The following is a 20,248-nucleotide window of genomic DNA, read 5'->3' as shown; positions in this document are numbered from 1 at the left end:
AAATTTAAAAATATTAAATTAAATAATTTTATATAAATTTTATTTTAAAATATTTAAAATATATTAATTTATAAATAAATATTTAAATTATAAAAATTTTAATATTTTTAATGTTTTAAATTTAATAATTTACTTTTACTTTTATTTTTTAACATTTTTTTGTTTAATATATATATTAATATATTATATAATAATTAATTTAATATATTAAACTTTATATTATTTAATAAAAACAAATATATTATTATTAAATTTAATAAAAATATTATTAATATAAATAAATTTATTAAAAATAAATTTATTAAAAATATATTTATTAATTTGCAATTAAATAATTATATTATAAATAATATATTTAAAAATAAATTATTTAATAATAAATTACTTAATAATAAATTATCCGGTAATAAATTACTTAAAAATAAACTTAATTAAAAAAAGTTTAATTATAAATTTAATAATATTAAATATAAACTAATTATATTTATAATTATTTAAATTAAAACTAATATTTATTTTTATAATAATATATTTTTATTTAATTAAAATTTTATTTAATTTTTTTAATTATAAACCAATTTAATTTATAAAATTAAAAAAAATAAAACTTTAATTAATTATAAATATATATTTTAACTATAAATTCCTTAACGTTTTATTTATTATAATATTTATTAAAATAATTTTTAAAATAACTTTTATAATTTTTTAAATATAAAAATTAATTTAATTAAAATAATATTATAAACTATTAAAATATTAATTTACATATTAATAAAAAAGTAATAAAAAAGCTATTAATAATTTTTAAAATTAAACGGTTTAACGTTATAAAAAATTAATTAAATTAATTATTATTAATATATATTAATTTTTTTTTCTTTTTTTTTTTTTATTTAATATAAAAATAACTTTTATATTATATTTTTTATATTAAATATAAAATAATATAATTAATAAACCTTTTTAATAAATATAAATTTATAAAATAATTAATTATTAAATTTTGATATTAAAATGTAAAAAATGTTTTTTTTTTTTTTTTTACATTATAATTAATAAAAAAAATAAAAAAAAATAACGTTTACATTTAAACCACAAATAAATTTAAAAGTTTAATCAATTAAAAATATAAATTTAACCGCATTTTATACCATTACTTTTTATTACTTTATTTTTATTAATAATAATATAATAATTATATTTAATAACCGTATATTTATAATATTTTAAAAATATATATATATAATATATTTTATTAATTTATTATAATTAATATAAAATTAAAACTAATCATTAATTTTATAACTTTTTTTACTAAAAAAAACTATTAATAATTAAAAAAAATAATAAAAATTTATTATTTAAATTATATCTTGCTATTACCACTTTTATTTTTTAATATAATTAATTTAAATAATTTATAATATATTTTATTATATTATGCTTATTATTTATTTTATAAAAATATATAAAATTTAATAAAAAAACGCAAATTTAATTTTATTAGTTTATATTTTATTAAATTTTTTAAAATAAATAATTCCCGGTTAAAAATTGTAAATAATATTATATTGTTAAAATATTACTATTTTTATATATTTAAATATAAATAAAATTAATTTCCAATTTTTTTTTTATTGTTTTTATTATTAACTATTAATAAATTTCTTATATTTAATCGTTTTTAAATTTATTAATTAAATATTTTTTATTTTTAATAAATTATTAAAATTATAATTTTTTTTAAAAAATTAATAAACTTTTTTTATTAATATTAACATTTTTATTATATTTAATTTATATAAAAAACTTTACTATATTATCAAAATATATAATTTTATTTAAAATATATATATTATATTTAAATCTGTTAATAATTAACTATAAATAAATAATATATGCATTTATTTTAACCGTAAATAAATATAAAATATAAAAATTTATTTATTAAATAAAATATAATTTTATAATAATTTTTATTTTTACTATAATTAAAATAAAATTATCTTATTTTTAAAAACTAATTTAAAATAAAAAAATCAATATTATTTAATTACATATATTTTTAACCTTTTTAAAAAAATTAATAATAATAATATAAAAACTATTATTTTATATTAAAACCAACACTATTTATTATTTTTTTATACTTTTATAAAATTTCTTTTTACTTAATTTACTTAAATTATATTTACCAATAATATTATTATAATATTTACCAATATTACTGCCAAATATATTAATAATAAAACAAAATATATTATTTATAAACTTATTATATTTAATAATAAAATAAAAAATATAAAAAAAAATATTTATTTAAATTAACCTTATTTAATTATTTACCAAAATAATTAATATTTACCAATTTTTTATTAAATAAAAATAAAACTATAATTAAATAAAATAAAATAACGTTAATAATTATTTTAAAATAATTTATTTATTACATATTAAATAAATAAAATAAAATATAAATAATTATTTTATTTATAAATACAATAAATTAATTTATTTATTACATATAAAATAATTAAAATAAAAATATAACAATAATTATAATAATAATAATTTTAATTTTATTTATAACGTTAATAATTATTTATTAAATAATAATAATTTTTTTAAAAAAAATAAACAATTTATTAAAAAATTTCGATTATATTTTAATTATAAAAATTATAACCATTTAAATATTAAAATAAAATCTATACTTTTAAAATATATTATATTTAAATTAATTAAATTTATAATAAACTTAATTAATAATATTAATTAAAATTTTAATTATAATGCCAATTATAATAACTTTAATTATATTTTATTAAAATTTAACATATTTAATAATATATTAAATAATATATTTATAAAAATATTTTATAACTTTTATATACGTTTAATAAATAATCATTTATAATTAAAACTTTTATTAATTATAATAAAAGTTTAAATAAAATATATAAATAATAATAAAAATTTAAATAAAACGTATAAACAATAATAAAAAATTAAATATTTAAATATATAAATAATAATAAAAAAACTAAATTTAAAATATTAAATATTTATAAAATATATTATTTATTTAAATCTTTAAATAATTATAATATATATTATTATTATTTAATTTTTAAAATTTTAAAATACATTATTTAAATATAAACAATTATTAATATAAACATTATATTTAATATTTATATCTTTTCATATAAATTAAATAAATAAATACTTTTTAACTAATAATAATTATTTATTAAAAAATAATTTTTAAATATAAAATGATTTTTACATCTAATAACCGTTTCTTAAAACTACCTTTTGCCGTTATAATATATTTCTCCGTGCCGTTACCTTGCTTAATTATTAGCGGGAAACTGCCATGTCTCAAGATCCGCATCTTTAGGACTTACCTTATCTCAGTAAACTCAGACCACATTTCGTAAAGGCGCGGGCTGCGCCCGCTTGCGCCACCTAACGCATGGCCCGTATGTTTATATCTGTAAGTCACGGGCATGCTATTTTACGAAACGTGGTTTAAGGCTAGCTTAGGCCCAAACGTTTATTGCAATAAAAATTTTGGTAATAAAATTTAAATATTATATTTACAATAATTTAATATAATATAATAACGTATAAAATAGTTTTAATTTAAATAACTTAAAATTAATAATATATTATATTTATTTGCTTAAACTTTTTACATATTTATATAACGTTACGTTATTATATTTTAGCTTTAAATATTAAAATTAACTTATAATAATAATACTATTATTACTACCATAACTAATAATATATATAAATAAAATAAAACGTATTATATTTTAATTTTAATATAATAACTTAAAGTTTTTCGCTTTTTTTTATATCCATATAACATTACGTTATAATATTATAAATTTTAACGTTTAAAAATATATTAAAATATAATTACTTATAATAACACTTACAATTATAACCATAATCACATATAAAATAATTTATTTTATATTTAAAAATAATAATATTATTACTTAATCCTTTTCGCTTTTTTTATATTCGTATAATTTTATTATATATTATATATTACGGCTATTATTATAACCGATATTATAGCTATTATTACAATTAATGTTATAATTAATTATAACCGTTATAACCACTTTTAATACTTTAAAAGATTTAAAATACGTAAATTTAATTAATAAATTTAATAATAAAGTTAATACAATTATATAATTAATAATTACTTATTATAATAACGCGTTAACGTTATTATTTTTAATAATTTTATTAATTAAATAATGTTAATATTATTTCCCGCAAGACGATTTTTTAGGAAAGACGTGTCTAAAATAACCTCAAACCAAAGTTTCGATTTTTTTTAAGGGGGTTATACAGGTTGTGATTAGTTAGGGAATAGTGTGGCTGTAGGGGGTACATCCCCCCGAACTAAAAATCGAAATTCTGGTCTGAGGTCACCTGAGATAAGACTTACCTTCATTCGTCCAGAACACAAAGAAGCGCGTCACTCAGCCACCAGCTGTTCCATCAGTAAGACATTCATACGCTAGAAATTATCGTCGTACAGTTTTCACGTATGTTTGAGTCCTTGATCTAGATAGAGGTTTATCTTTGCCAATAACACACACTTGATTTTACTCCGGGCTACCTTTTCGTACCACTAATGTAAATACATGAACTCAAGGATATGTTTGGTACATGAAGTTTTATGGAGAAACAATTCGCTCTCTATCAGGGGGCCATTCCTTTAGTCGTCCACAATTGTGCTCGATGATGACGAAGAATCATCCGCAATGCGTCTCCTACGCCAGAAGGCTAGTTTTTTGAACCATCCCACGACCGGCCATCTTCCGCGATGCGAACTCCTATGTGAACTCCCGTCCGAGCTCACGCTCGAATCGCGTCGCGATCTTGAGTTCCTATGGCAACTACAGGAGCAGCAGCCACAGCATCTTGCTCTTTGCGTGCTGACCATCGGAGGTACCATGAGGCCAGGGGGAGGTATTGGTCGCCTATTCCAAGCCCACCCAGATTCAGCCTCGAGAGATAGATCCAGCGCTAGGGAACAAACGTCCTCGAATTTGAACGAAGGGTGCCTAATCTCAACATTGCGTTGGCCCGCGTAGAAGTAGAGCCATTGCGCAGCTAACTTTATATATTCTTTTTCTTCCAAATCATCGTCCACGGACCAGGGGATCTGGTTCTGGACGCCGATGGTCGAGATGGCACCCTTCAAGAGAGACAAAGAGGCGGCATTTCCCAAAGGTGGTGCCTTCTTGAGCGTCTTAGCAGGCGGCAGTAAACGTGACAGACGGCACACACGCCATGTAAGTGAGTCCCACGTTGTTTCAAGAAACGGTGGAGGTGGTGTGACCTGGGATGTGGCTTCGAGTTGTCGAGCGCGTTTATCAAGTGCTTCCAAAGTCGAACTCAGCTCGCTTCTAGGAGGCGGCCTCCTCCCCTCCATGTAGGCAATCACACATGTGCAATAGACTTCCGCCATCTTCTCGGTGCTGGTAGGCCTATAGGTTATCCAATCCGAAGTAGAAGATAGGGATGATCAGTTCTAAGATCGGGTAGGACCGGCCGTTGATCTGCTTGCCCTTAGTGAACCCATCTAGGAGCGGAACGCGGCCTCTAAATAATGTCAGAGAGTTGTACGTCGAGCCTAGCCTCCTTTGAACGATAATGCTAGATGGCAAACGGGCTTACAGAGCTCATAGATAATGTGTATAATCTTGGCGTAACTCCATATTGGTCTTATTGGTCTCTCGTTGTTGTCTACTTGCAGCCTGCAGCAGAACAACGCAGTCCTGCATGAGACTTTCTCCCAGTGCGTCCCAGCGCCGTCATCAGATTGGCTAGAGAAGGTGAGGAGCGGACAGGCAGATTGATCAACAATATCACGCGGCCCCTGGTAAAATAGGCGCAATTCCAACTTGGCCCTCCGCAAAATGGCTCACCTCCTCTAACATTGCGCCTATTGAAGGGCCATACACAGATCTCGCTGTAGTCGCAACTGGCTGGGGCTCTTATCGAGGTAATGCGATACATAAGCCTCACTTTTAAGTGACATTTGACCTGTTCCCCGCAGATGACGCCCGGAAAGTTGGGATAGGCCCTCTTCGGCGAGATGCTGGCTCCGTGAACCCCGAACTTTTTCCTAAGTAGCCTTGTTGCATCTCCTTAGGTGAAAGTCGGCCGTATGGTAGGAAGACAATTCCTATGTAGTCCCCATAGGAACCCGAAATAAGTAGGATATAGTTTGAACCAGAAGGACATGGCGCCCTGAATTGGGCAGTAAAGTTCGTATTAACACAAACAGCTTCTAGGCCCTATAACCCCTTTCGACCGCGCTGAGGGTTTCCACGTGGTCTAGTTGCAACAAGCAGTTGTATCAAGCATTTTCTACTGGCCCTGATCTCTCAAAAGACATGTGCTTGATCTAACAGAGCCAATAGTATATCGATGATATATATACTTCATGGTTAATGTATTAAGTAACGAGACCATAGACCATCTTGGGCAACATTGCACATGTAGTTTTTAGGGAGAAGTTTGGGCTCCTGGAAGTTGCAACGGGCCGAGTATCTACCCAAGTAATAAATCGAGACGATGACTAAGGCAATCGCGATGTCGCGTAACCATCATGGAAGGAAACAACCATCTTCATTCATAATTAGGTAATTGGCCCATATTTTATTCGATATTATAAGAATTCCGTCAAGTAAGCGAGCGCATTACAACTTATAAAAAAAAAACCCCCCCCATTTCTAAAAGGCGTGCGCTTTTTGCGCTTCGTCTTTGTCTTTCGCTTATAACGCATTGCACCCGGCCTAAGCACTCATCGGCCTCTATGGCGCAGTGGTAACGCGTTGCACTTGTAATGCAAAGATCCCTCGTTCGATCCGGGGTGGAGGCAGTGAAAGAACCTGTTCAGTCCATGCTTGGTCACGACCTAGTCACAGCACTAGGAAGTTACTGATTATTTTTTGGTGATAAACTCGCCAAGTTAGGGTTACAAGTGGAGGCTGTTCCACTGAGTTTTTAAGTTGACTTTTTGCTGCTTGTATTCTTTACAAGCAAAACTCGCGTAGATGCATTGTTCATAGTTTTAGGTACCTAAACTTACCCCTTTTCCGCCAGTTGATACAGGACATGTCATGCTGCCATACCATCATACTTATTATGGAAGCGTACTTTCTATGACATCCTTTCGAGATAAAAGTGTACCATATTTCAACTAAATTACATGCTACTCTTCCATCAACAACATCCAATAAGCTTGTGATGAGACGTGAAGTTACACTAGCACATTTAAATAAAATACTATTGCAGATAGCTTTCTACAAACCGGCACATATAGAAGCTTCCACATACGGGATAGAGGACGTCGGAGATTTATGGCTAGCGTGAGTAACAAGACTTACTCAGGGCGAGACTCTTGAACATAAGTCTAATACCTAACACCTAGTTTGAGCCCTGTTCGAATGTGCTTCTTTACGAAGACATATCATAAGTTCATAGTTCTTAATATGTGTCTCACAAGGCGAGGCTTTGGCTGCTACGCTCACACTAAGCGACCATGATGCCCTTGCAAGCCTTTGCCTAATTCATTCTTCACGATGTCCCCGTCACTGATCTGGAACCCAGGTAACTAGATCATCTCTACGCCGTTCCTCTGTTCTCCTCCATCTTGAGAGTCTTTCTTTGAGCTGTGATAGTTTTATCCATCTATGGATAGTCCTTAAGCGATAAACTACATAGGGGTATTCCCATAGACAGTCTTAAGAAATCCGGAAATCATACTCATAGCCTGGGTATCAGGCCATCTATCTCAGTTTATGTGTCATTCGATTCAGAAATGACGATTTGCACTTCGATTGTTAAGAAGGGAGGTAGGTCTAGTTGCTGCTTTCTCGAATTTGAGTCAGGATGGAATAATTTCCTCTTATTTAATAGACACCAAAATCCTAACTCTTGGTAAAATCTGATTGGGAATATATTACAAGTGCAATACATATACGGATTATGCAATCTTCTATTACACGTATATATAGAAGTGGAATATTCTGTGCACATTCAACCTGGGGACCAGAATACTAATAACCGCAGCAGAGCCTTACTAGCCTTGACCTTGGTCTTGAGGAGTTGACCAAGATTAGAGGTTCTCCTTACATATATAAGTGCTAAGGTGACACCAATTTACTTACTAAAATACACGTGTAACGTTTTTATTATTGCATGAGGCTCTCATACTCACGTTACTTTGAAGCATAGCCTCCCGCTTCTAGAAAATAGGCGAGACAGGGACTTCGCCAACCCAGTCCTGAACTTCCCTTCAAGCGACAGGCTGAATAATATATTCACCACATTTACCATAGTATTAGCAAAGTAGCATCGAGTCCTCGGTGCCGTCTAAGTGGTTTTCAGAGAGGCAATACCATATAAATAAAAGACCTGAATGTTTCGTTCGTAGCCTAGCCTTCGCCCGGGACCGATGCTCCAAGCTGACCATGTGCCAAGAAAAGCAAATATCTTCGACTGCTACCTTAACCTGCAGCCTTTCCACTACCGCATCATGAAATAATATTTGCTGCGGACCCCGCCTCTCTGCAGCCACCATTGCTACCTTAGCAATATGATAGATAGTATCTCATATGACATGTAAGGCTAGCCAGTGAAGACGTGATATCGTCCTCCCGCCATTTCTTTTTGGCTTTGTGGCGGTTATGTTCTTCTCTTTCGAGAAAAAATGGCGTCTGGAGATCTAGATATAATCTTGATTCTCGAAAGTTGCAGCATCGTAGTCCTTTTACGGTTCCCGGGACCGAGTCCTCTTGTATACCCACCCGGCTCGGACAGGGAGAATAGAATATTCACCGCACTAAGACGGCGCAGTCCCCGTGCTGCATTACAATCCTTCCGCCCCCCTATACCGGATCGGTAGCCGTCAACTTTAGTCACCGTCCAGTAATATCCTAGACCGTAGCCGTGCCCTCTCAAACCCCATGCAGAGCGCTGCATGAGCTATCTATTTCCTTCTTAGGAAACACAATATATCAGATCATGAATTTACTATTCAAATAAGGTTGTCTCCAAAGATCTCTTTTGAACAAAATCCTCCGGGGAACTATACCCGTTAGCCTCGTGCCCCCTTTCTCTTTGAAAATTTCCCCAACCTTATGTTTCCTTGCTTAAGCCCTTGATGTTACGAAAGTGCTGTCTCTGAATGAGACAGTTTGAACAACGGCATTATAGCACAATGACGCCTCTACGGGCTATTCTCCCTATGCTAGCGTTGATCGCCTTGACCGTCGCCTCTCAGAACCTCACCACGTACCTACCGGAGTGTGCCCAGCCGTGTATTGCGTCGTCAATTAGCAAAAACTCGAACTGCACCGGATCTGACGATGTCGAATGTCTGTGTAGCAATATCCGGTATATAGGGCCCGGCTCGTTACCCTGTGCCCAGGGGGCATGTTCTAACTCTTCAGAGCAGCTCGCGTGTATGTGCTCACCATCATATATCATTACCGCAGCTTGATTATCTGCGTCAAGAGGCAGAGCTAAATATATCGTGTACAGACAAGTTGCATTCAGAATTTGTAAATTACTGTAGCGATAATGGGGAAGAGGTTAGCAATGATCTTTCAGGAGGCGGATACCCGCCAGTTTGGACCGCTACATGGGGTAAAACCTCATCACCTACTACGTCGGCAACAAGCATGACCTCACCGGTCGCCGCCACCGAGCCGCCGAGCAACGAGCAGCAAAGCCCTTCAAGTACAGGCGGAGGCGGTTTAAGCGGGGGTGCTATAGCTGGGATAGCCGTTGGGGTGGGTGTCGCATGCATCTCGATTACGGGAGGGCTGCTATTCTACGCTTTCCGACTAGGTAGAGGCCATCCAAAACGTAAGCAAGGAGAAGAGCCTGCGGGTCCCAGCCCACAAGAAGAGGGCGGAGGAGACTATGATGGGATAGACAACATATTGGAGGCGGAGAAAAAGGTACAACTGGAGGGTGCACCAGTGAACGAGCTCCCGACGGAGCATACGCTGTCTGGATTCCATCCCGTCAAAGAGCTAGCAACGCATGAGAAGCCGATCGAGCTGAGTGCTGATCCCGTCCCACGTCGTGCGGATGATGGGAGCCCAATATTGCCTACGTCTTGGAGATGATGTCGAATGACCACCCATTGGATAAACATGAAAATAAAAAAGAGAAGTTCCGAATATAGTAGATACCCGTGCCTGGTTAGCGCATATATATAATACTAAATTGGTAGATAGGGGCCAGACGCTTAGGATTAATTAGAAGCCCATCATAACCATCGATGAATACCTTATTATATACAGGGATAAGGTACATAAGGCAAAGTCTTTGATATACACACATTATCCTTCCTATGCCTAGCGTAACGATTTGGTACCCGCTTCAGCTATTGTAAGCAAGTAGAGCATGCAAGTAGCTGTGAGTTCTCATACACTCGTAGATTAGAAGGCAGTTTATTTTTCTTCGTAAATCTAAACTACAAGCTACCTGTCATACTGAACCCAAACCTCCGTAACGCCGGTCCTCCAATGCCTAACCTTGCTGTTCTCGGACACGTCGGGGTACCCACTTTCCAGGAGCACCGGAAGGCTTCAGAGTCTCACCAGAAGCCTGTGTGGGAGCCGGCGCGGGCGCACTGTCCCTGTCTCTGGATCCACTCTGGGCACCACCGGCTGCCTTGGCAGCCTCGCGCTCACGCCAGGAGGGTTGCTTTCCTTGAAGGGGTAATCGGGGAGGCCCAGACGCGCGCTCGGCAGGACGCTCACGTTCGGCAGGACGCTCACGTTCGGTAGGGCGCTCACGCTCTGTGGGGCGCTCACGTTCGGCGGGGCGCTCGTTAGAATCGGTGCGCTCCATGGGAGTACCGGTACGACTTGGCCCATTGCTACCGGCGGCGCCAGCATTCTTCGTGGCTTCGCGATCACGCCAAGACGTTTTGACACCAACAAGAGGAAGACGCGGAGGTCCAGAAGGCCGATCGTTGGAATCGGTACGACCCATGGCAACTGGCTCGCGTCTGCTGAATTGTGTGCGCTCTTTTTCTTTCTCCGCTTGTTTTCTGGCCATCGCCTCTTCGGCAATTCTCTCTTGAAGAGCTTGTTTCTCTTGAGCTTCTTGACGCTCCTTGTCTCGCTGCTCCTTGATTCTGATTAGTTCTTGGCGCTTCGCCTCGGCGCGCTGCTCTTGCTCTTTCTTCTCCTTCTCGGCGCGTTCCTCAGCCTCTCGCAGGGCTCTCTCCTTTTCTTCCCGCTCTCGCTTCTCCCGCAGCTTACGCTCGCGGTATTCCTTCTTGCGAGCTGTAATCTGCTTCTCCAGTTCTCTTTCGGCATCACGTTGACGCTTCTCGAACTCATCACGGCGACGATCGTGCAGAGACTTCCTGAACGACTCATAGTAGGGCATGAGTCGGGTTAGACGATGCTTTAGTTCAACACTTTGTTTGTGTTTCTCCTCAGCTTCCTGCAACGTCTCTGCCTTCATGGCCTCGTATGCGGCCAAGTCGCGCTCTCGCTGCTTAGCATAGTCTTCAGGAAGCTTCTTGACCTCTTCTTTCCTAAAAGCACGCTCAAGATGGTCAATACGCTTGCCGGTGATCCGAAGCCTTTCATTAATATCATTCTTTTCTCTTTCGAGCTGGGCAAGCTTCATGGCACGAAGACGGTTGCTGTCATAATCGTCGATGTTCTCGATATCAATGTCAATAGCATTTGGACCAATCTTAAGGTCGGCGATTTGTTTCTTAAGTTCCTCCCTGCGGACACGGTCTCTTTCGTCTTTGAGGCGCTTCTCCTCACGCTCCTTCTGTTCTTGAGCCAGCCGTCGCTCCTCAGCTTCGGCCAGTGCTTGCTCCTGAAGTCGCTTCTGTCTTGCCTTTTCCTTTTCTCTCTTCGCCTGCAGCTCGGATGCCTCTTCCTTTCGCTTCTGGATAATTTCCTTACGGGCCAGAATCTCACGATGCTCCTGCTCAGCGCCCTCCTTGGCTCTGGCCAATGCGGCTTGTCGAGCTTCTCCTAGGCGCTGTCGGTAAGACGGATCAACATAGAAGCAAGTCGTGTATAGGGTAGTCGTGAGCCGAGTCAACTGCGAGCGGACAATCTCCGAAGGAGTGTTTTGGAGGCGCTGCACAGACCCAACGGGGCTTTCTGCAGAACCAGCTGCCGAGCCAGCATGAACAGCCTTCGAGGAAGAGAATACATCCTTATCGAAGCTAAGTACTCCGGTAGCGTGGTCCATGCGAATTGAGAGATCACCTTTCTTGTTTCCATTCATGATGAACTTTTCAATAGTTCCACGAGAAATCTGGAAAGGATCCGGAAATTTGGCAAGGCTCTCCACAAAGGCGAGGTCAACAGACTCGTATACCTGAGATAATTGCTGAAACAATCGAGTCAAGATGACTTGTTGGAGTGGCAAGATGTACTTCTCCATTTCGGAATCAGCGCTGATCTTGGTTAAAATGGGAGAAATCTTTTGGCAGATAGATAGAGGGTGGAAATCGACCTCGAGAATGTTGTAGAGGTCCCTGATCTCCGGGCGCGCACGCTTCAGAAGTGACTTAGAAAGAGCATCGAGGAACAGGCCGGCACGAGTAGGCGCGCTGGCCATGCCTAGTAGATGGGTGAGGCGCGAGTTCTTGTTCTTCTTAGCCTCGTCAAAATCCACCATGGCGCCCCGAGATCGAGAGGTGCTGATGACAGGAATCGAGAGAGCCGACAGAACAACAAAGGAAGCAGCCCTCTGGAGGTCGGCCTCTGTGGCAGAAGGGTTGTCGGGTTTCTTACTCTGGCCGGTCGCTACAAGAGCTGCGGATTGTCGGAGAAGAGAGTAGTATCGGGACCAAGCGGCAGCATGGAAGAGGTAGTTCTCACCGACGAGGAAGATTCGAGTGAGTTTCTCGTAGTAGTTGGCCATCATAATGTTCTTGGGAGGCCGCTTGCTAAGGTTGAGAAGAGTGTGGATATCTTCAACACTTCGGAACGCTTCCTGCCAGAGCTCAAGTTCGACGGCGACATTTAACTGCTGAAAGCGAGTTTCAAGATGTCGTTGTAGTGTGTCAGGGTCGTTAAGGTTGATGGCATGCATCTGACTCGAGTATTTGGCGGCGGTCTGGACATGGTTGCGCAGAAGCTCGCAAAGTCGTCGGAACTCCGTCTTTCGCTGGTACTTAAGGCAGAAGTCGAAAGCTTGGGTAGCGGTACTCTGGTAGAGAGTCTCTAGTCTGGCATTGTTTCGGAGGATATCGAGGACGGTACGGTAGGCTTCCCAAAGAAACTTGAGCCATGGTGTGACGACAGCACGCTCGGTGCGGTCTCTAGACTGCTCGCCAGAGACTGTGGCTAACAGAATGGACTCGGGGGTTTCGCTGGCTTCCAAATCATCGATACTTGAGGTAACGGTGGCTTCGATGCTTTCTTGCAACTCATCTGCTTTCTTCTGTGCCTCTGTAACCTTTTCTGCGGCCAACTCAATAAACTTCTTGAGTACAAGTTCGATGGTGCTGATGTTGGTGTTCTGAGCGATATTCTTATAAGAGTAGAGCGCATCTTTGGCGAGTTTTCCCTTCTTCTGCTCGACGGACAGCTCGACTAAGAGGAGCATCACAGGCTCCAAAGAGGCGATGGGGACATTTCGTGAACGTTTGGATGTAATATGATCGTGGAGAAGGTTCAGGGCGGCGGGAGCCTGGTTGACACCGATGAGCTCTTGCGCCCGCTTGAGAACATTCTCAGGCTTTTGGTGGGGTGGCGGCGGCATCTTGGGCAATCTCCTTGATTAAAAGGGATTGGGGAGATTGATGCTACCGGGTGACGACGGTGAAAAAAACCGCGATGTCTGATGATGAAGAATTTGGATTTGTGCCACTTTCTGTGGGTTTTCGAAGGCGAGGGGCACGGGCTAAATTTTGCTGTCACGTGATTTAGGTGGGTTGCCTTGAAAAGTGCTTGTGTTACGTACTTCAATGTTCCACTTGCGATTGGGATTGGGATTACGTAACTACTGGATTTATACTTGCCTTAGGTAGTATTTAGAAACTTTACTAAATCAACATCGAATTACCGGCGATTTAGGGCTGAAGCTTAAAGAAGATACCTTCATCCCATACTATTCTTATCTATTCTCTAATTTCAAGATTCAAGATAACGCCATCGTAGTTAATATAGGCGATAAGGTACATATATAGTCTAGTCCCTTTCCCCAGCCAAGGAATATGTATAAGTCCTCATAAAGGATATGAAATATTACATCAAGTTTGTTGGCTTTCACAAGTTGTTGTGAATCACAACACCGCCTTGCCTGAAAAGTTCCGTTTGCCAACATTTCTTTCAACGCTCAGGATCATTGCAACATGATGGCTTAACGCTACGATCTCTCCCTCCACATCCCTTATCAGCATATCGAGATCGAACCTCCCATCCTTGATCTGCTTTGACGTGATCCGCACGGCTAACCACTCAACGCCCTCCTCCGGCAGAGCCGTTTTCGCCTCCAGGTTCATCACCACTGTCGGAAACAACAAGGCTGCGCGCTGCTTGTTTTTCTCTTGTAGCTCCTCTCGCTGGGCTTGCTTTTCTGTCGTCTCGCCTGGGTCCTGCTGCGATTCTAGGAGCTGGCGTAGCTCGGGTGCTGCAAGGAATAGGTGTAGGTTGAACGGGAATGAGACCGCCACGTACGCCAGGGCGCTCTGCGTGATACACTCCCCGCTCGCCAGCCGAATCCACATATCCAAGACCCCGGGCGTTAGAGCGCCTGCGCGAGGAAGGTAGAAGTGCCAATTCAGCAACGAGCGTACAAATCTAGAGGGCCCGGGAACCTTTGACTCTTCCCAAGCGCCGTCGCTGCCGATGGTCTTAAGCGCCTTGAAGTCCGGCAGGGGAGGAAGCGCTGCGGCGGGCGTTCCTTCGTAGCCTGTCGGTAGCGAGATACCAGCAAAGCTCCGCAAATCCGCGTGGGTTGTATAAGCGAGCACAGTACATCGCGAGACAGACGAAGTGATCCATGGTGCTTGTGAGAGTAGTTACCCAGGCAGAAGGCCTCGTTAAGATAGACTTTATACGTGTGCGAATCCAATTTCGTGACCTTTATGGCTTCAGAAAAAGGGATGTAGGTCCCTTCTACCTTATTTGAGGACTTGGCGAGACTCTCTGATAAACTCCTACTAAGGCCGGAATGACGTCCAACAAAGCTAGAAAGGGGAAGCCGAAGCTGTTCTGAAGTTGATGTGCTGATGTGGTAGAATCATCGAGTACAAAAACATAAGTTTTATATGCTATTTGAATATCCCACTTCTGCATATGAGCCTCGGTATCGCTATTTTGTGGCACAAAGGTAGGGTTGCACAGTCGGCGGCATACTGGGGATTTAGAAGTCTTGCAGGTAAGAGGATGTATCTACAAGATTACCTATAGCGTATGTCGAAACACAATCTCCTGAGATGAATTTTCAGTATGGCCCCAGGGCAAGATCCGTCCGAGCACTCCTAGGACCTAAACCAAGCACAGGGACGAACAAGAATAATAAGGCAATTAATTTATTCTTTTGCGTTTACTAGTACTCCGTAAAGATGCATGTATAGGTACTTTAAATATCATGTGACATGTGACATGTGACAATTATGTATTTATGTAATACTTCGTTATGTACCTAAAGAACCTTTAGGTAAAAATTCAAGCGAGCTTATTTCAACGTCTCTTATAATGATTTATCTAAAGGAGAATGTGCTACCTTATACATGTGTGACTTATACTTACCCCAAATGGTCACATTGTCTTACCCGATGATGGCAATATTGGTGAGCATGCGAAGTCTTTCAATTTGCCTTCACGAATCCTATCTAGTTGGGTATATCTAGGTATTTCGTGCATTTGTACCTCACATCGCTCGTAACCGCCGTGTTACCCCGTACGGTCCGAATAGCGCCACTCCACTCCATAGGTAAGAATTGGTTCAATACAACGAGTCCTCGGCTTGGGAAGCAAGTAAGGCTGAGGTTTAGTTTAATGGAAATAGATACTGTACTCTGTACTTAGATGAATGTCTTTAAGAATGTCATAAACTCTGCTTCTTTTTACCTTTCGCACTCGCCTCAACGAGAACAATACTTTCACCATGGCTGTTGAAGAACAGGAGATTGCCATTGTTGGCTCTGGATGTCGGTTCCCCGGTAATGCCACTTCATCGTCCAAACTTTGGGCCCTTCTGCGCGAACCAAGGCTTGTGGCAAGCCAGGTACCGGCCCTTAAAGGATATTACTAAGAAGATGGACAAGACCACGGTCATACCAACGTCAAGGAGGCATACCTTCTGACGGCAGAGGGAGAAAATCGGCGCTTCGACGCTGCCTTCTTTGGAATCAGCCCGGCCGAAGCAAACGTACTGGACCCGCAGATCCGCTTGCTCCTCGAGACCGTCTACGAAGCGCTCGAGGCCGGTGGCCAGACTATTGATAAGCTAAAAGGGTCCGACACGGCAGTATATGCCGGCCAGATGGTAAATGATTATGAGCTTATTATGTACCGGGATCATGATAACCTCGGCAAATACCATGCTACTGGTACGTCACGGACTATGCTCTCTAACCGGGTCTCCTACTTCTTTGACTGGCGCGGTCCATCCATGACCATCGATACGGCATGTAACTGCCCTGAAGCTTTGCGAAGACAATCCCGCTAAACTAGTTGAGATTCATGATATGAATATCGTCTCAGGCCTTGTGTTTGATCCGGATGATGTGAGTATAGAGATCATTCTTTCCCTGGCGAATATCGCGAGACGTAACAAAGAAACAATCGAAGCGGATTTCAAATATCATGCGACATCTGGGAAGGGTACTGACCTGCTCGAATTAAAAGCCAGTGGCCGTGTACGAATTCACTTGGGCCAACCCTGTCATACCATTATTCCTCCTCGGCTTGCCAGCAAGCTCTCAGATGTTCTCCGGCCATATTGCAGCAGTATTAGAAACGTTCACTCGTTACTGGATTTTGTCAGCATTGACATTTCGTCCAATACGGTCGTCCTAAGTTTGACAGATTTAGACACTTCAATCTTCAAACGGCTTAATAGTGTAGGGTGGGGGGCCTTGAAAAAAATAATTCTCCTGGCAGGAACCCTCATCTGGATCACTCAGGGCCGGCTTGCCGATAACCCATATGCGAATATGATGCTAGGCCTCATTCGTGGTGCGGCGCGCGATAACCCGACTCTCGATTACCTCCTCCTAGATACCGAAGACGCTGATAGAATCGACCATTGTGTTATTGCAGAGACTATGTTGCGATACATGGCCGCGTCTCAGTGGTGGCAACGAGACAATATGAAGCTTACTGTCGAGAATGAGCTCGTGCTCGATAAAGCAGGCCGACTCTTAATACCTCATATCGCCGGGTTCTGAAGCTCGACTTTTGTGGCTGATAGCCCATCACTTGCTTGCGTCTGTTGTCTTGAGGGGCTTGTCGAAGGACGATAAAGTACTGGTCCACAATCCTAGCCGTGAATTCGCCTCGATCATAGCTGAACAAGCGACACTTGGTGTGCAAATTACCTTCATAACCACAAATGCTGATGCTTTGGAGATAGAAGATCCCAGCTGGTTGACGATCCACCCCGCTACCCCGAAGCGGGATATAGCACGTCTTGTACGTCCTGGCTATTCTGTCTTTGTCGATATGACGTATCTTACGAACGTTGAGTCAATTGTTGACCGTATTGCGTCTACATTCACGGCCTATTGTAGGAAAGACAACCTTAGGTCCTTGTTTGGCAAAGTGGCTTGGGATATGACAGAATTACACGCGGAAGAGGTCCGTAACCGCTTTACGAAAGTCGTTGCATGGGCTTCTACCGTAGTAACAGAGTCTTCCAGGCCGGCATGGGGGCATATCCCCATCGTTCCTATAAATGCCATTCCCGAAGACAGAGACAGACTGGCACCGCTTGTTGTGGTTGAATGGAGTGCAAGTACTGAAGTCTCCGTCAAAGTTCAGCCAGCAAGAAGAACACCAGCTTGTGTGGGAATCATGGCCACGGATGAGTCACTTGGTCCAAGGCTGTAAAGAAGTAGACGATCCGGCCACAACTAGTAATCGAGCCAATTTCCCGGTCAAGGCGTTGCTTGAAAAGGCACAGAGCCGCGAACAAGTTTACAATATTATATGGGACGCTTTCACTCGTAAGCTTGGTTCGTATTTCCAATTTGACGCTGTCCGGATGAATAGTACTGAGCTGAGTGCTACGCGCTTCGACCACATGGGTATCGATTCTCTCACAGCAATAGAAATTCGCGGTTGGTTTATGATGACTCTTGAAGTTAACACCCCAGTTCTCAAAATTATGAATGGCGGTACTGTCGGTGAACTAGTCACCGCTGCAACCGAGACTATTCCTTCACGATTGCTTCTGAGCTTGGATAAGTCCTCTGTAAAAGATGACACCTCTGCAGCATCCTCCAACAGCCAGAAGACAACCCATGGTTCAGGTATAGATATCGAGAGGCCAGCTGCTTTCTCTCAGGAAAGATTTGGCTCAAATCTTGACTTGGTCCAAGATTATCCAAGAGCTACAAGCTCTGGTTCGGTTATCCAAAAATCGCTCCCCGTGTTACACAAGCGAGGTTTTATCCTTCGGGGCTTTTCCTAGAAGATAGGGTTGGTCTCAACCACACCGCTTGGGCTCGCAATATAGGGAAAATATATCTCGTGAGGCTGACAAAGGCTGTGCGCGCTCTAGGCCAGCAGCACGAGATCTTGAGGACGGCCTTCTTCGACCAAGATGGAAAGCAATTGCAACACATCTTGGAGGTCACCCTCCTACACCTAGAACACCAGGAGATTGAGAGCGAAGAGGAGGTAGAAAGGATAGCCATGTCTATCCAAAAGGATTACATATATGATGTGGCACGGGGAGAAACATTGCGGCTGATCCTACTCACTCGCTCAGAAACAGATAACTATCTTGTGGCAGGTTTACATCCTCTTGTTATTGATGCAACATCGATCCAAATCCTATTGAAGTGACTTACATTTCACTATACATACCCTCATATGAGTCGTCAGGTAAAACAGTTCGCGGAGGCCGAGTTACAGTACTGGAGAAAAGAGTTCGCCACGACTCCGCCTTCACTACCTCTCCTGACATTGGCAAAAGTGGATGAACGTCCCGTTCTGAAAGCTTATCAGAACATCCGAGCTGGTTGTAGAATCAGCGTAGACACGAAGGCACAAAATTTCCACATATGCCGTCGTATCCAGGCCACTCCCTTCCAATTCTACCTGGCTGCCCTGCGAGCTCTGCTGCTACGGTATACGATCGGTGGCGAGGACATCACCATAGCCGTAGCCGAGTCCGGAAGGACCTACAATGTCGAAGACATGGATGTCATCGGTCCGTTATATAATCTCGTTCTCGTGCGTCTTTTGAGTCACAGATCTACCAAATTCGAAGAATTGCTGGAAGCTACGCGTAGCAAGACTTTCACGGGCATGGCACACTCAAAGCTCCCCTATCCGATGCTCGTGAAGGAGTAAGTCCTCCTGGTCCAGCCAGGAATGACCGTGGGTGAGGTGGATTTGCCTAACTCTTGAGAAGGCATAGGTCTTAAGCAGCGTGATGACGAAAACTAGAAACGAAAAGCGTTTCTTGAGAAAGAGGAGTTAGATCAGGCTGCTGAATGCATAGCGAATCTCTTGGTAAATGATGTAGAGAAGCGCTGGTAGTGAGGACATAGCGCTGAGCAGCCTTTGATCGAGGTACAACGACTCTCCTTTACGGGCACATCCGAATAGCGAAATTGACCCAATTAGACGCTAATAAAAATGGTCCGGGAGGAAGTTCGGGAGGAAGTTTTACACAGATTAGGTACAGATTAGGTAGATGACAAATTTGGGATTTCTTGGCTGGGCAAAAGACTTTTTTAGTATGATATACATATTCATCATTAGGGGCATAAATCATGCTAGGCTCCGTCAGGTAAGGCTTCGGCTGCGGGTAATACAGGTAATAAGGCATGTACGGAATATGAGGTAAGCAGTAATAAGGAGGAAGAGCAGCCTTCAATGCCTACCTAGGTACCTAGGTACAAATCCCTAAAAGGCCCGTGCCTCTAAATTTACTCAATTTACTCAATTTACTCCCCCTTAGCGAACTATCCCTCAAAACGGGCCCCAATTTCCCAGCCTGCAAGTAGAGCCCC

At 39.9% G+C, this 20,248-nt stretch overlaps 7 protein-coding genes and 1 non-coding gene across 8 annotated transcripts; 5 read left to right on the top strand and 3 right to left on the bottom strand.

The window, feature by feature from the left end:
• Positions 1-4,440: 4,440 nt before the first annotated feature.
• Positions 4,441-5,714, bottom strand: F4817DRAFT_203523 (uncharacterized protein). Its single transcript, XM_049298608.1, has one exon. It carries the CDS (start codon positions 5,507-5,509, stop codon positions 4,754-4,756), a length of 756 nt encoding a protein of 251 aa, XP_049156567.1. The 5' UTR covers positions 5,510-5,714; the 3' UTR covers positions 4,441-4,753.
• Positions 5,715-6,856: 1,142 nt separating this feature from the next.
• On the top strand, positions 6,857-6,928 carry F4817DRAFT_t126. The gene has a single exon. It is a non-coding gene; the product is annotated as a tRNA-Thr (tRNA).
• A 2,343-nt stretch (positions 6,929-9,271) lies between these two features.
• Positions 9,272-10,187, top strand: F4817DRAFT_318492 (uncharacterized protein; the record flags this gene model as incomplete). The annotated part of the gene is made up of 2 exons (XM_049300918.1): positions 9,272-9,515; positions 9,595-10,187. 2 exons carry the CDS (start codon positions 9,272-9,274, stop codon positions 10,185-10,187), a joined length of 837 nt encoding a protein of 278 aa, XP_049156566.1.
• Positions 10,188-10,390: 203 nt separating this feature from the next.
• On the bottom strand, positions 10,391-13,919 carry F4817DRAFT_203480 (uncharacterized protein). The gene has a single exon (XM_049298607.1). The coding sequence runs from the start codon at positions 13,813-13,815 to the stop codon at positions 10,594-10,596; it is 3,222 nt and encodes a 1,073-aa protein (XP_049156565.1). The 5' UTR covers positions 13,816-13,919; the 3' UTR covers positions 10,391-10,593.
• A 371-nt stretch (positions 13,920-14,290) lies between these two features.
• Positions 14,291-15,923, bottom strand: F4817DRAFT_367303 (thioesterase-like superfamily-domain-containing protein; the record flags this gene model as incomplete). Its single annotated transcript, XM_049307097.1, has 2 exons — positions 14,291-15,063; positions 15,833-15,923. 2 exons carry the CDS (start codon positions 15,921-15,923, stop codon positions 14,339-14,341), a joined length of 816 nt encoding a protein of 271 aa, XP_049156564.1. The 3' UTR covers positions 14,291-14,338.
• A 244-nt stretch (positions 15,924-16,167) lies between these two features.
• Positions 16,168-16,731, top strand: F4817DRAFT_360558 (beta-ketoacyl synthase; the record flags this gene model as incomplete). The annotated part of the gene is made up of 2 exons (XM_049306294.1): positions 16,168-16,287; positions 16,351-16,731. The coding sequence occupies 2 exons, from the start codon at positions 16,168-16,170 to the stop codon at positions 16,729-16,731; spliced, it is 501 nt and encodes a 166-aa protein (XP_049156563.1).
• Positions 16,732-17,520: 789 nt separating this feature from the next.
• On the top strand, positions 17,521-18,898 carry F4817DRAFT_203467 (uncharacterized protein). The gene has a single exon (XM_049298606.1). It carries the CDS (start codon positions 17,959-17,961, stop codon positions 18,694-18,696), a length of 738 nt encoding a protein of 245 aa, XP_049156562.1. The 5' UTR covers positions 17,521-17,958; the 3' UTR covers positions 18,697-18,898.
• F4817DRAFT_203350 (uncharacterized protein) lies at positions 18,899-19,702 on the top strand. Its single transcript, XM_049298604.1, has one exon. The coding sequence runs from the start codon at positions 19,101-19,103 to the stop codon at positions 19,581-19,583; it is 483 nt and encodes a 160-aa protein (XP_049156561.1). The 5' UTR covers positions 18,899-19,100; the 3' UTR covers positions 19,584-19,702.
• Positions 19,703-20,248: the final 546 nt, after the last annotated feature.

The sequence above is a fragment of the Daldinia loculata genome (genome assembly GCF_022478755.1).
Source record: "Daldinia loculata strain CBS 113971 unplaced genomic scaffold F4817scaffold_46, whole genome shotgun sequence".
NCBI lineage: Eukaryota > Fungi > Ascomycota > Sordariomycetes > Xylariales > Hypoxylaceae > Daldinia > Daldinia loculata.
The sequence above is the reverse complement of the archived record's forward strand: the minus strand, read 5'-3'. Positions and strand labels throughout refer to the sequence as shown.

What these genes read in the sequence shown, in the direction of transcription:
- F4817DRAFT_203467 (XM_049298606.1), top strand. Translation starts at nt 17,959, where the DNA reads ATGCCATTCCCGAAGACAGAGACAGACTGGCACCGCTTGTTGTGGTTG.
- F4817DRAFT_203523 (XM_049298608.1), bottom strand. Translation starts at nt 5,509, where the DNA reads ATGGCGGAAGTCTATTGCACATGTGTGATTGCCTACATGGAGGGGAGG.
- F4817DRAFT_203480 (XM_049298607.1), bottom strand. Translation starts at nt 13,815, where the DNA reads ATGCCGCCGCCACCCCACCAAAAGCCTGAGAATGTTCTCAAGCGGGCG.
- F4817DRAFT_203350 (XM_049298604.1), top strand. Translation starts at nt 19,101, where the DNA reads ATGAGTCGTCAGGTAAAACAGTTCGCGGAGGCCGAGTTACAGTACTGG.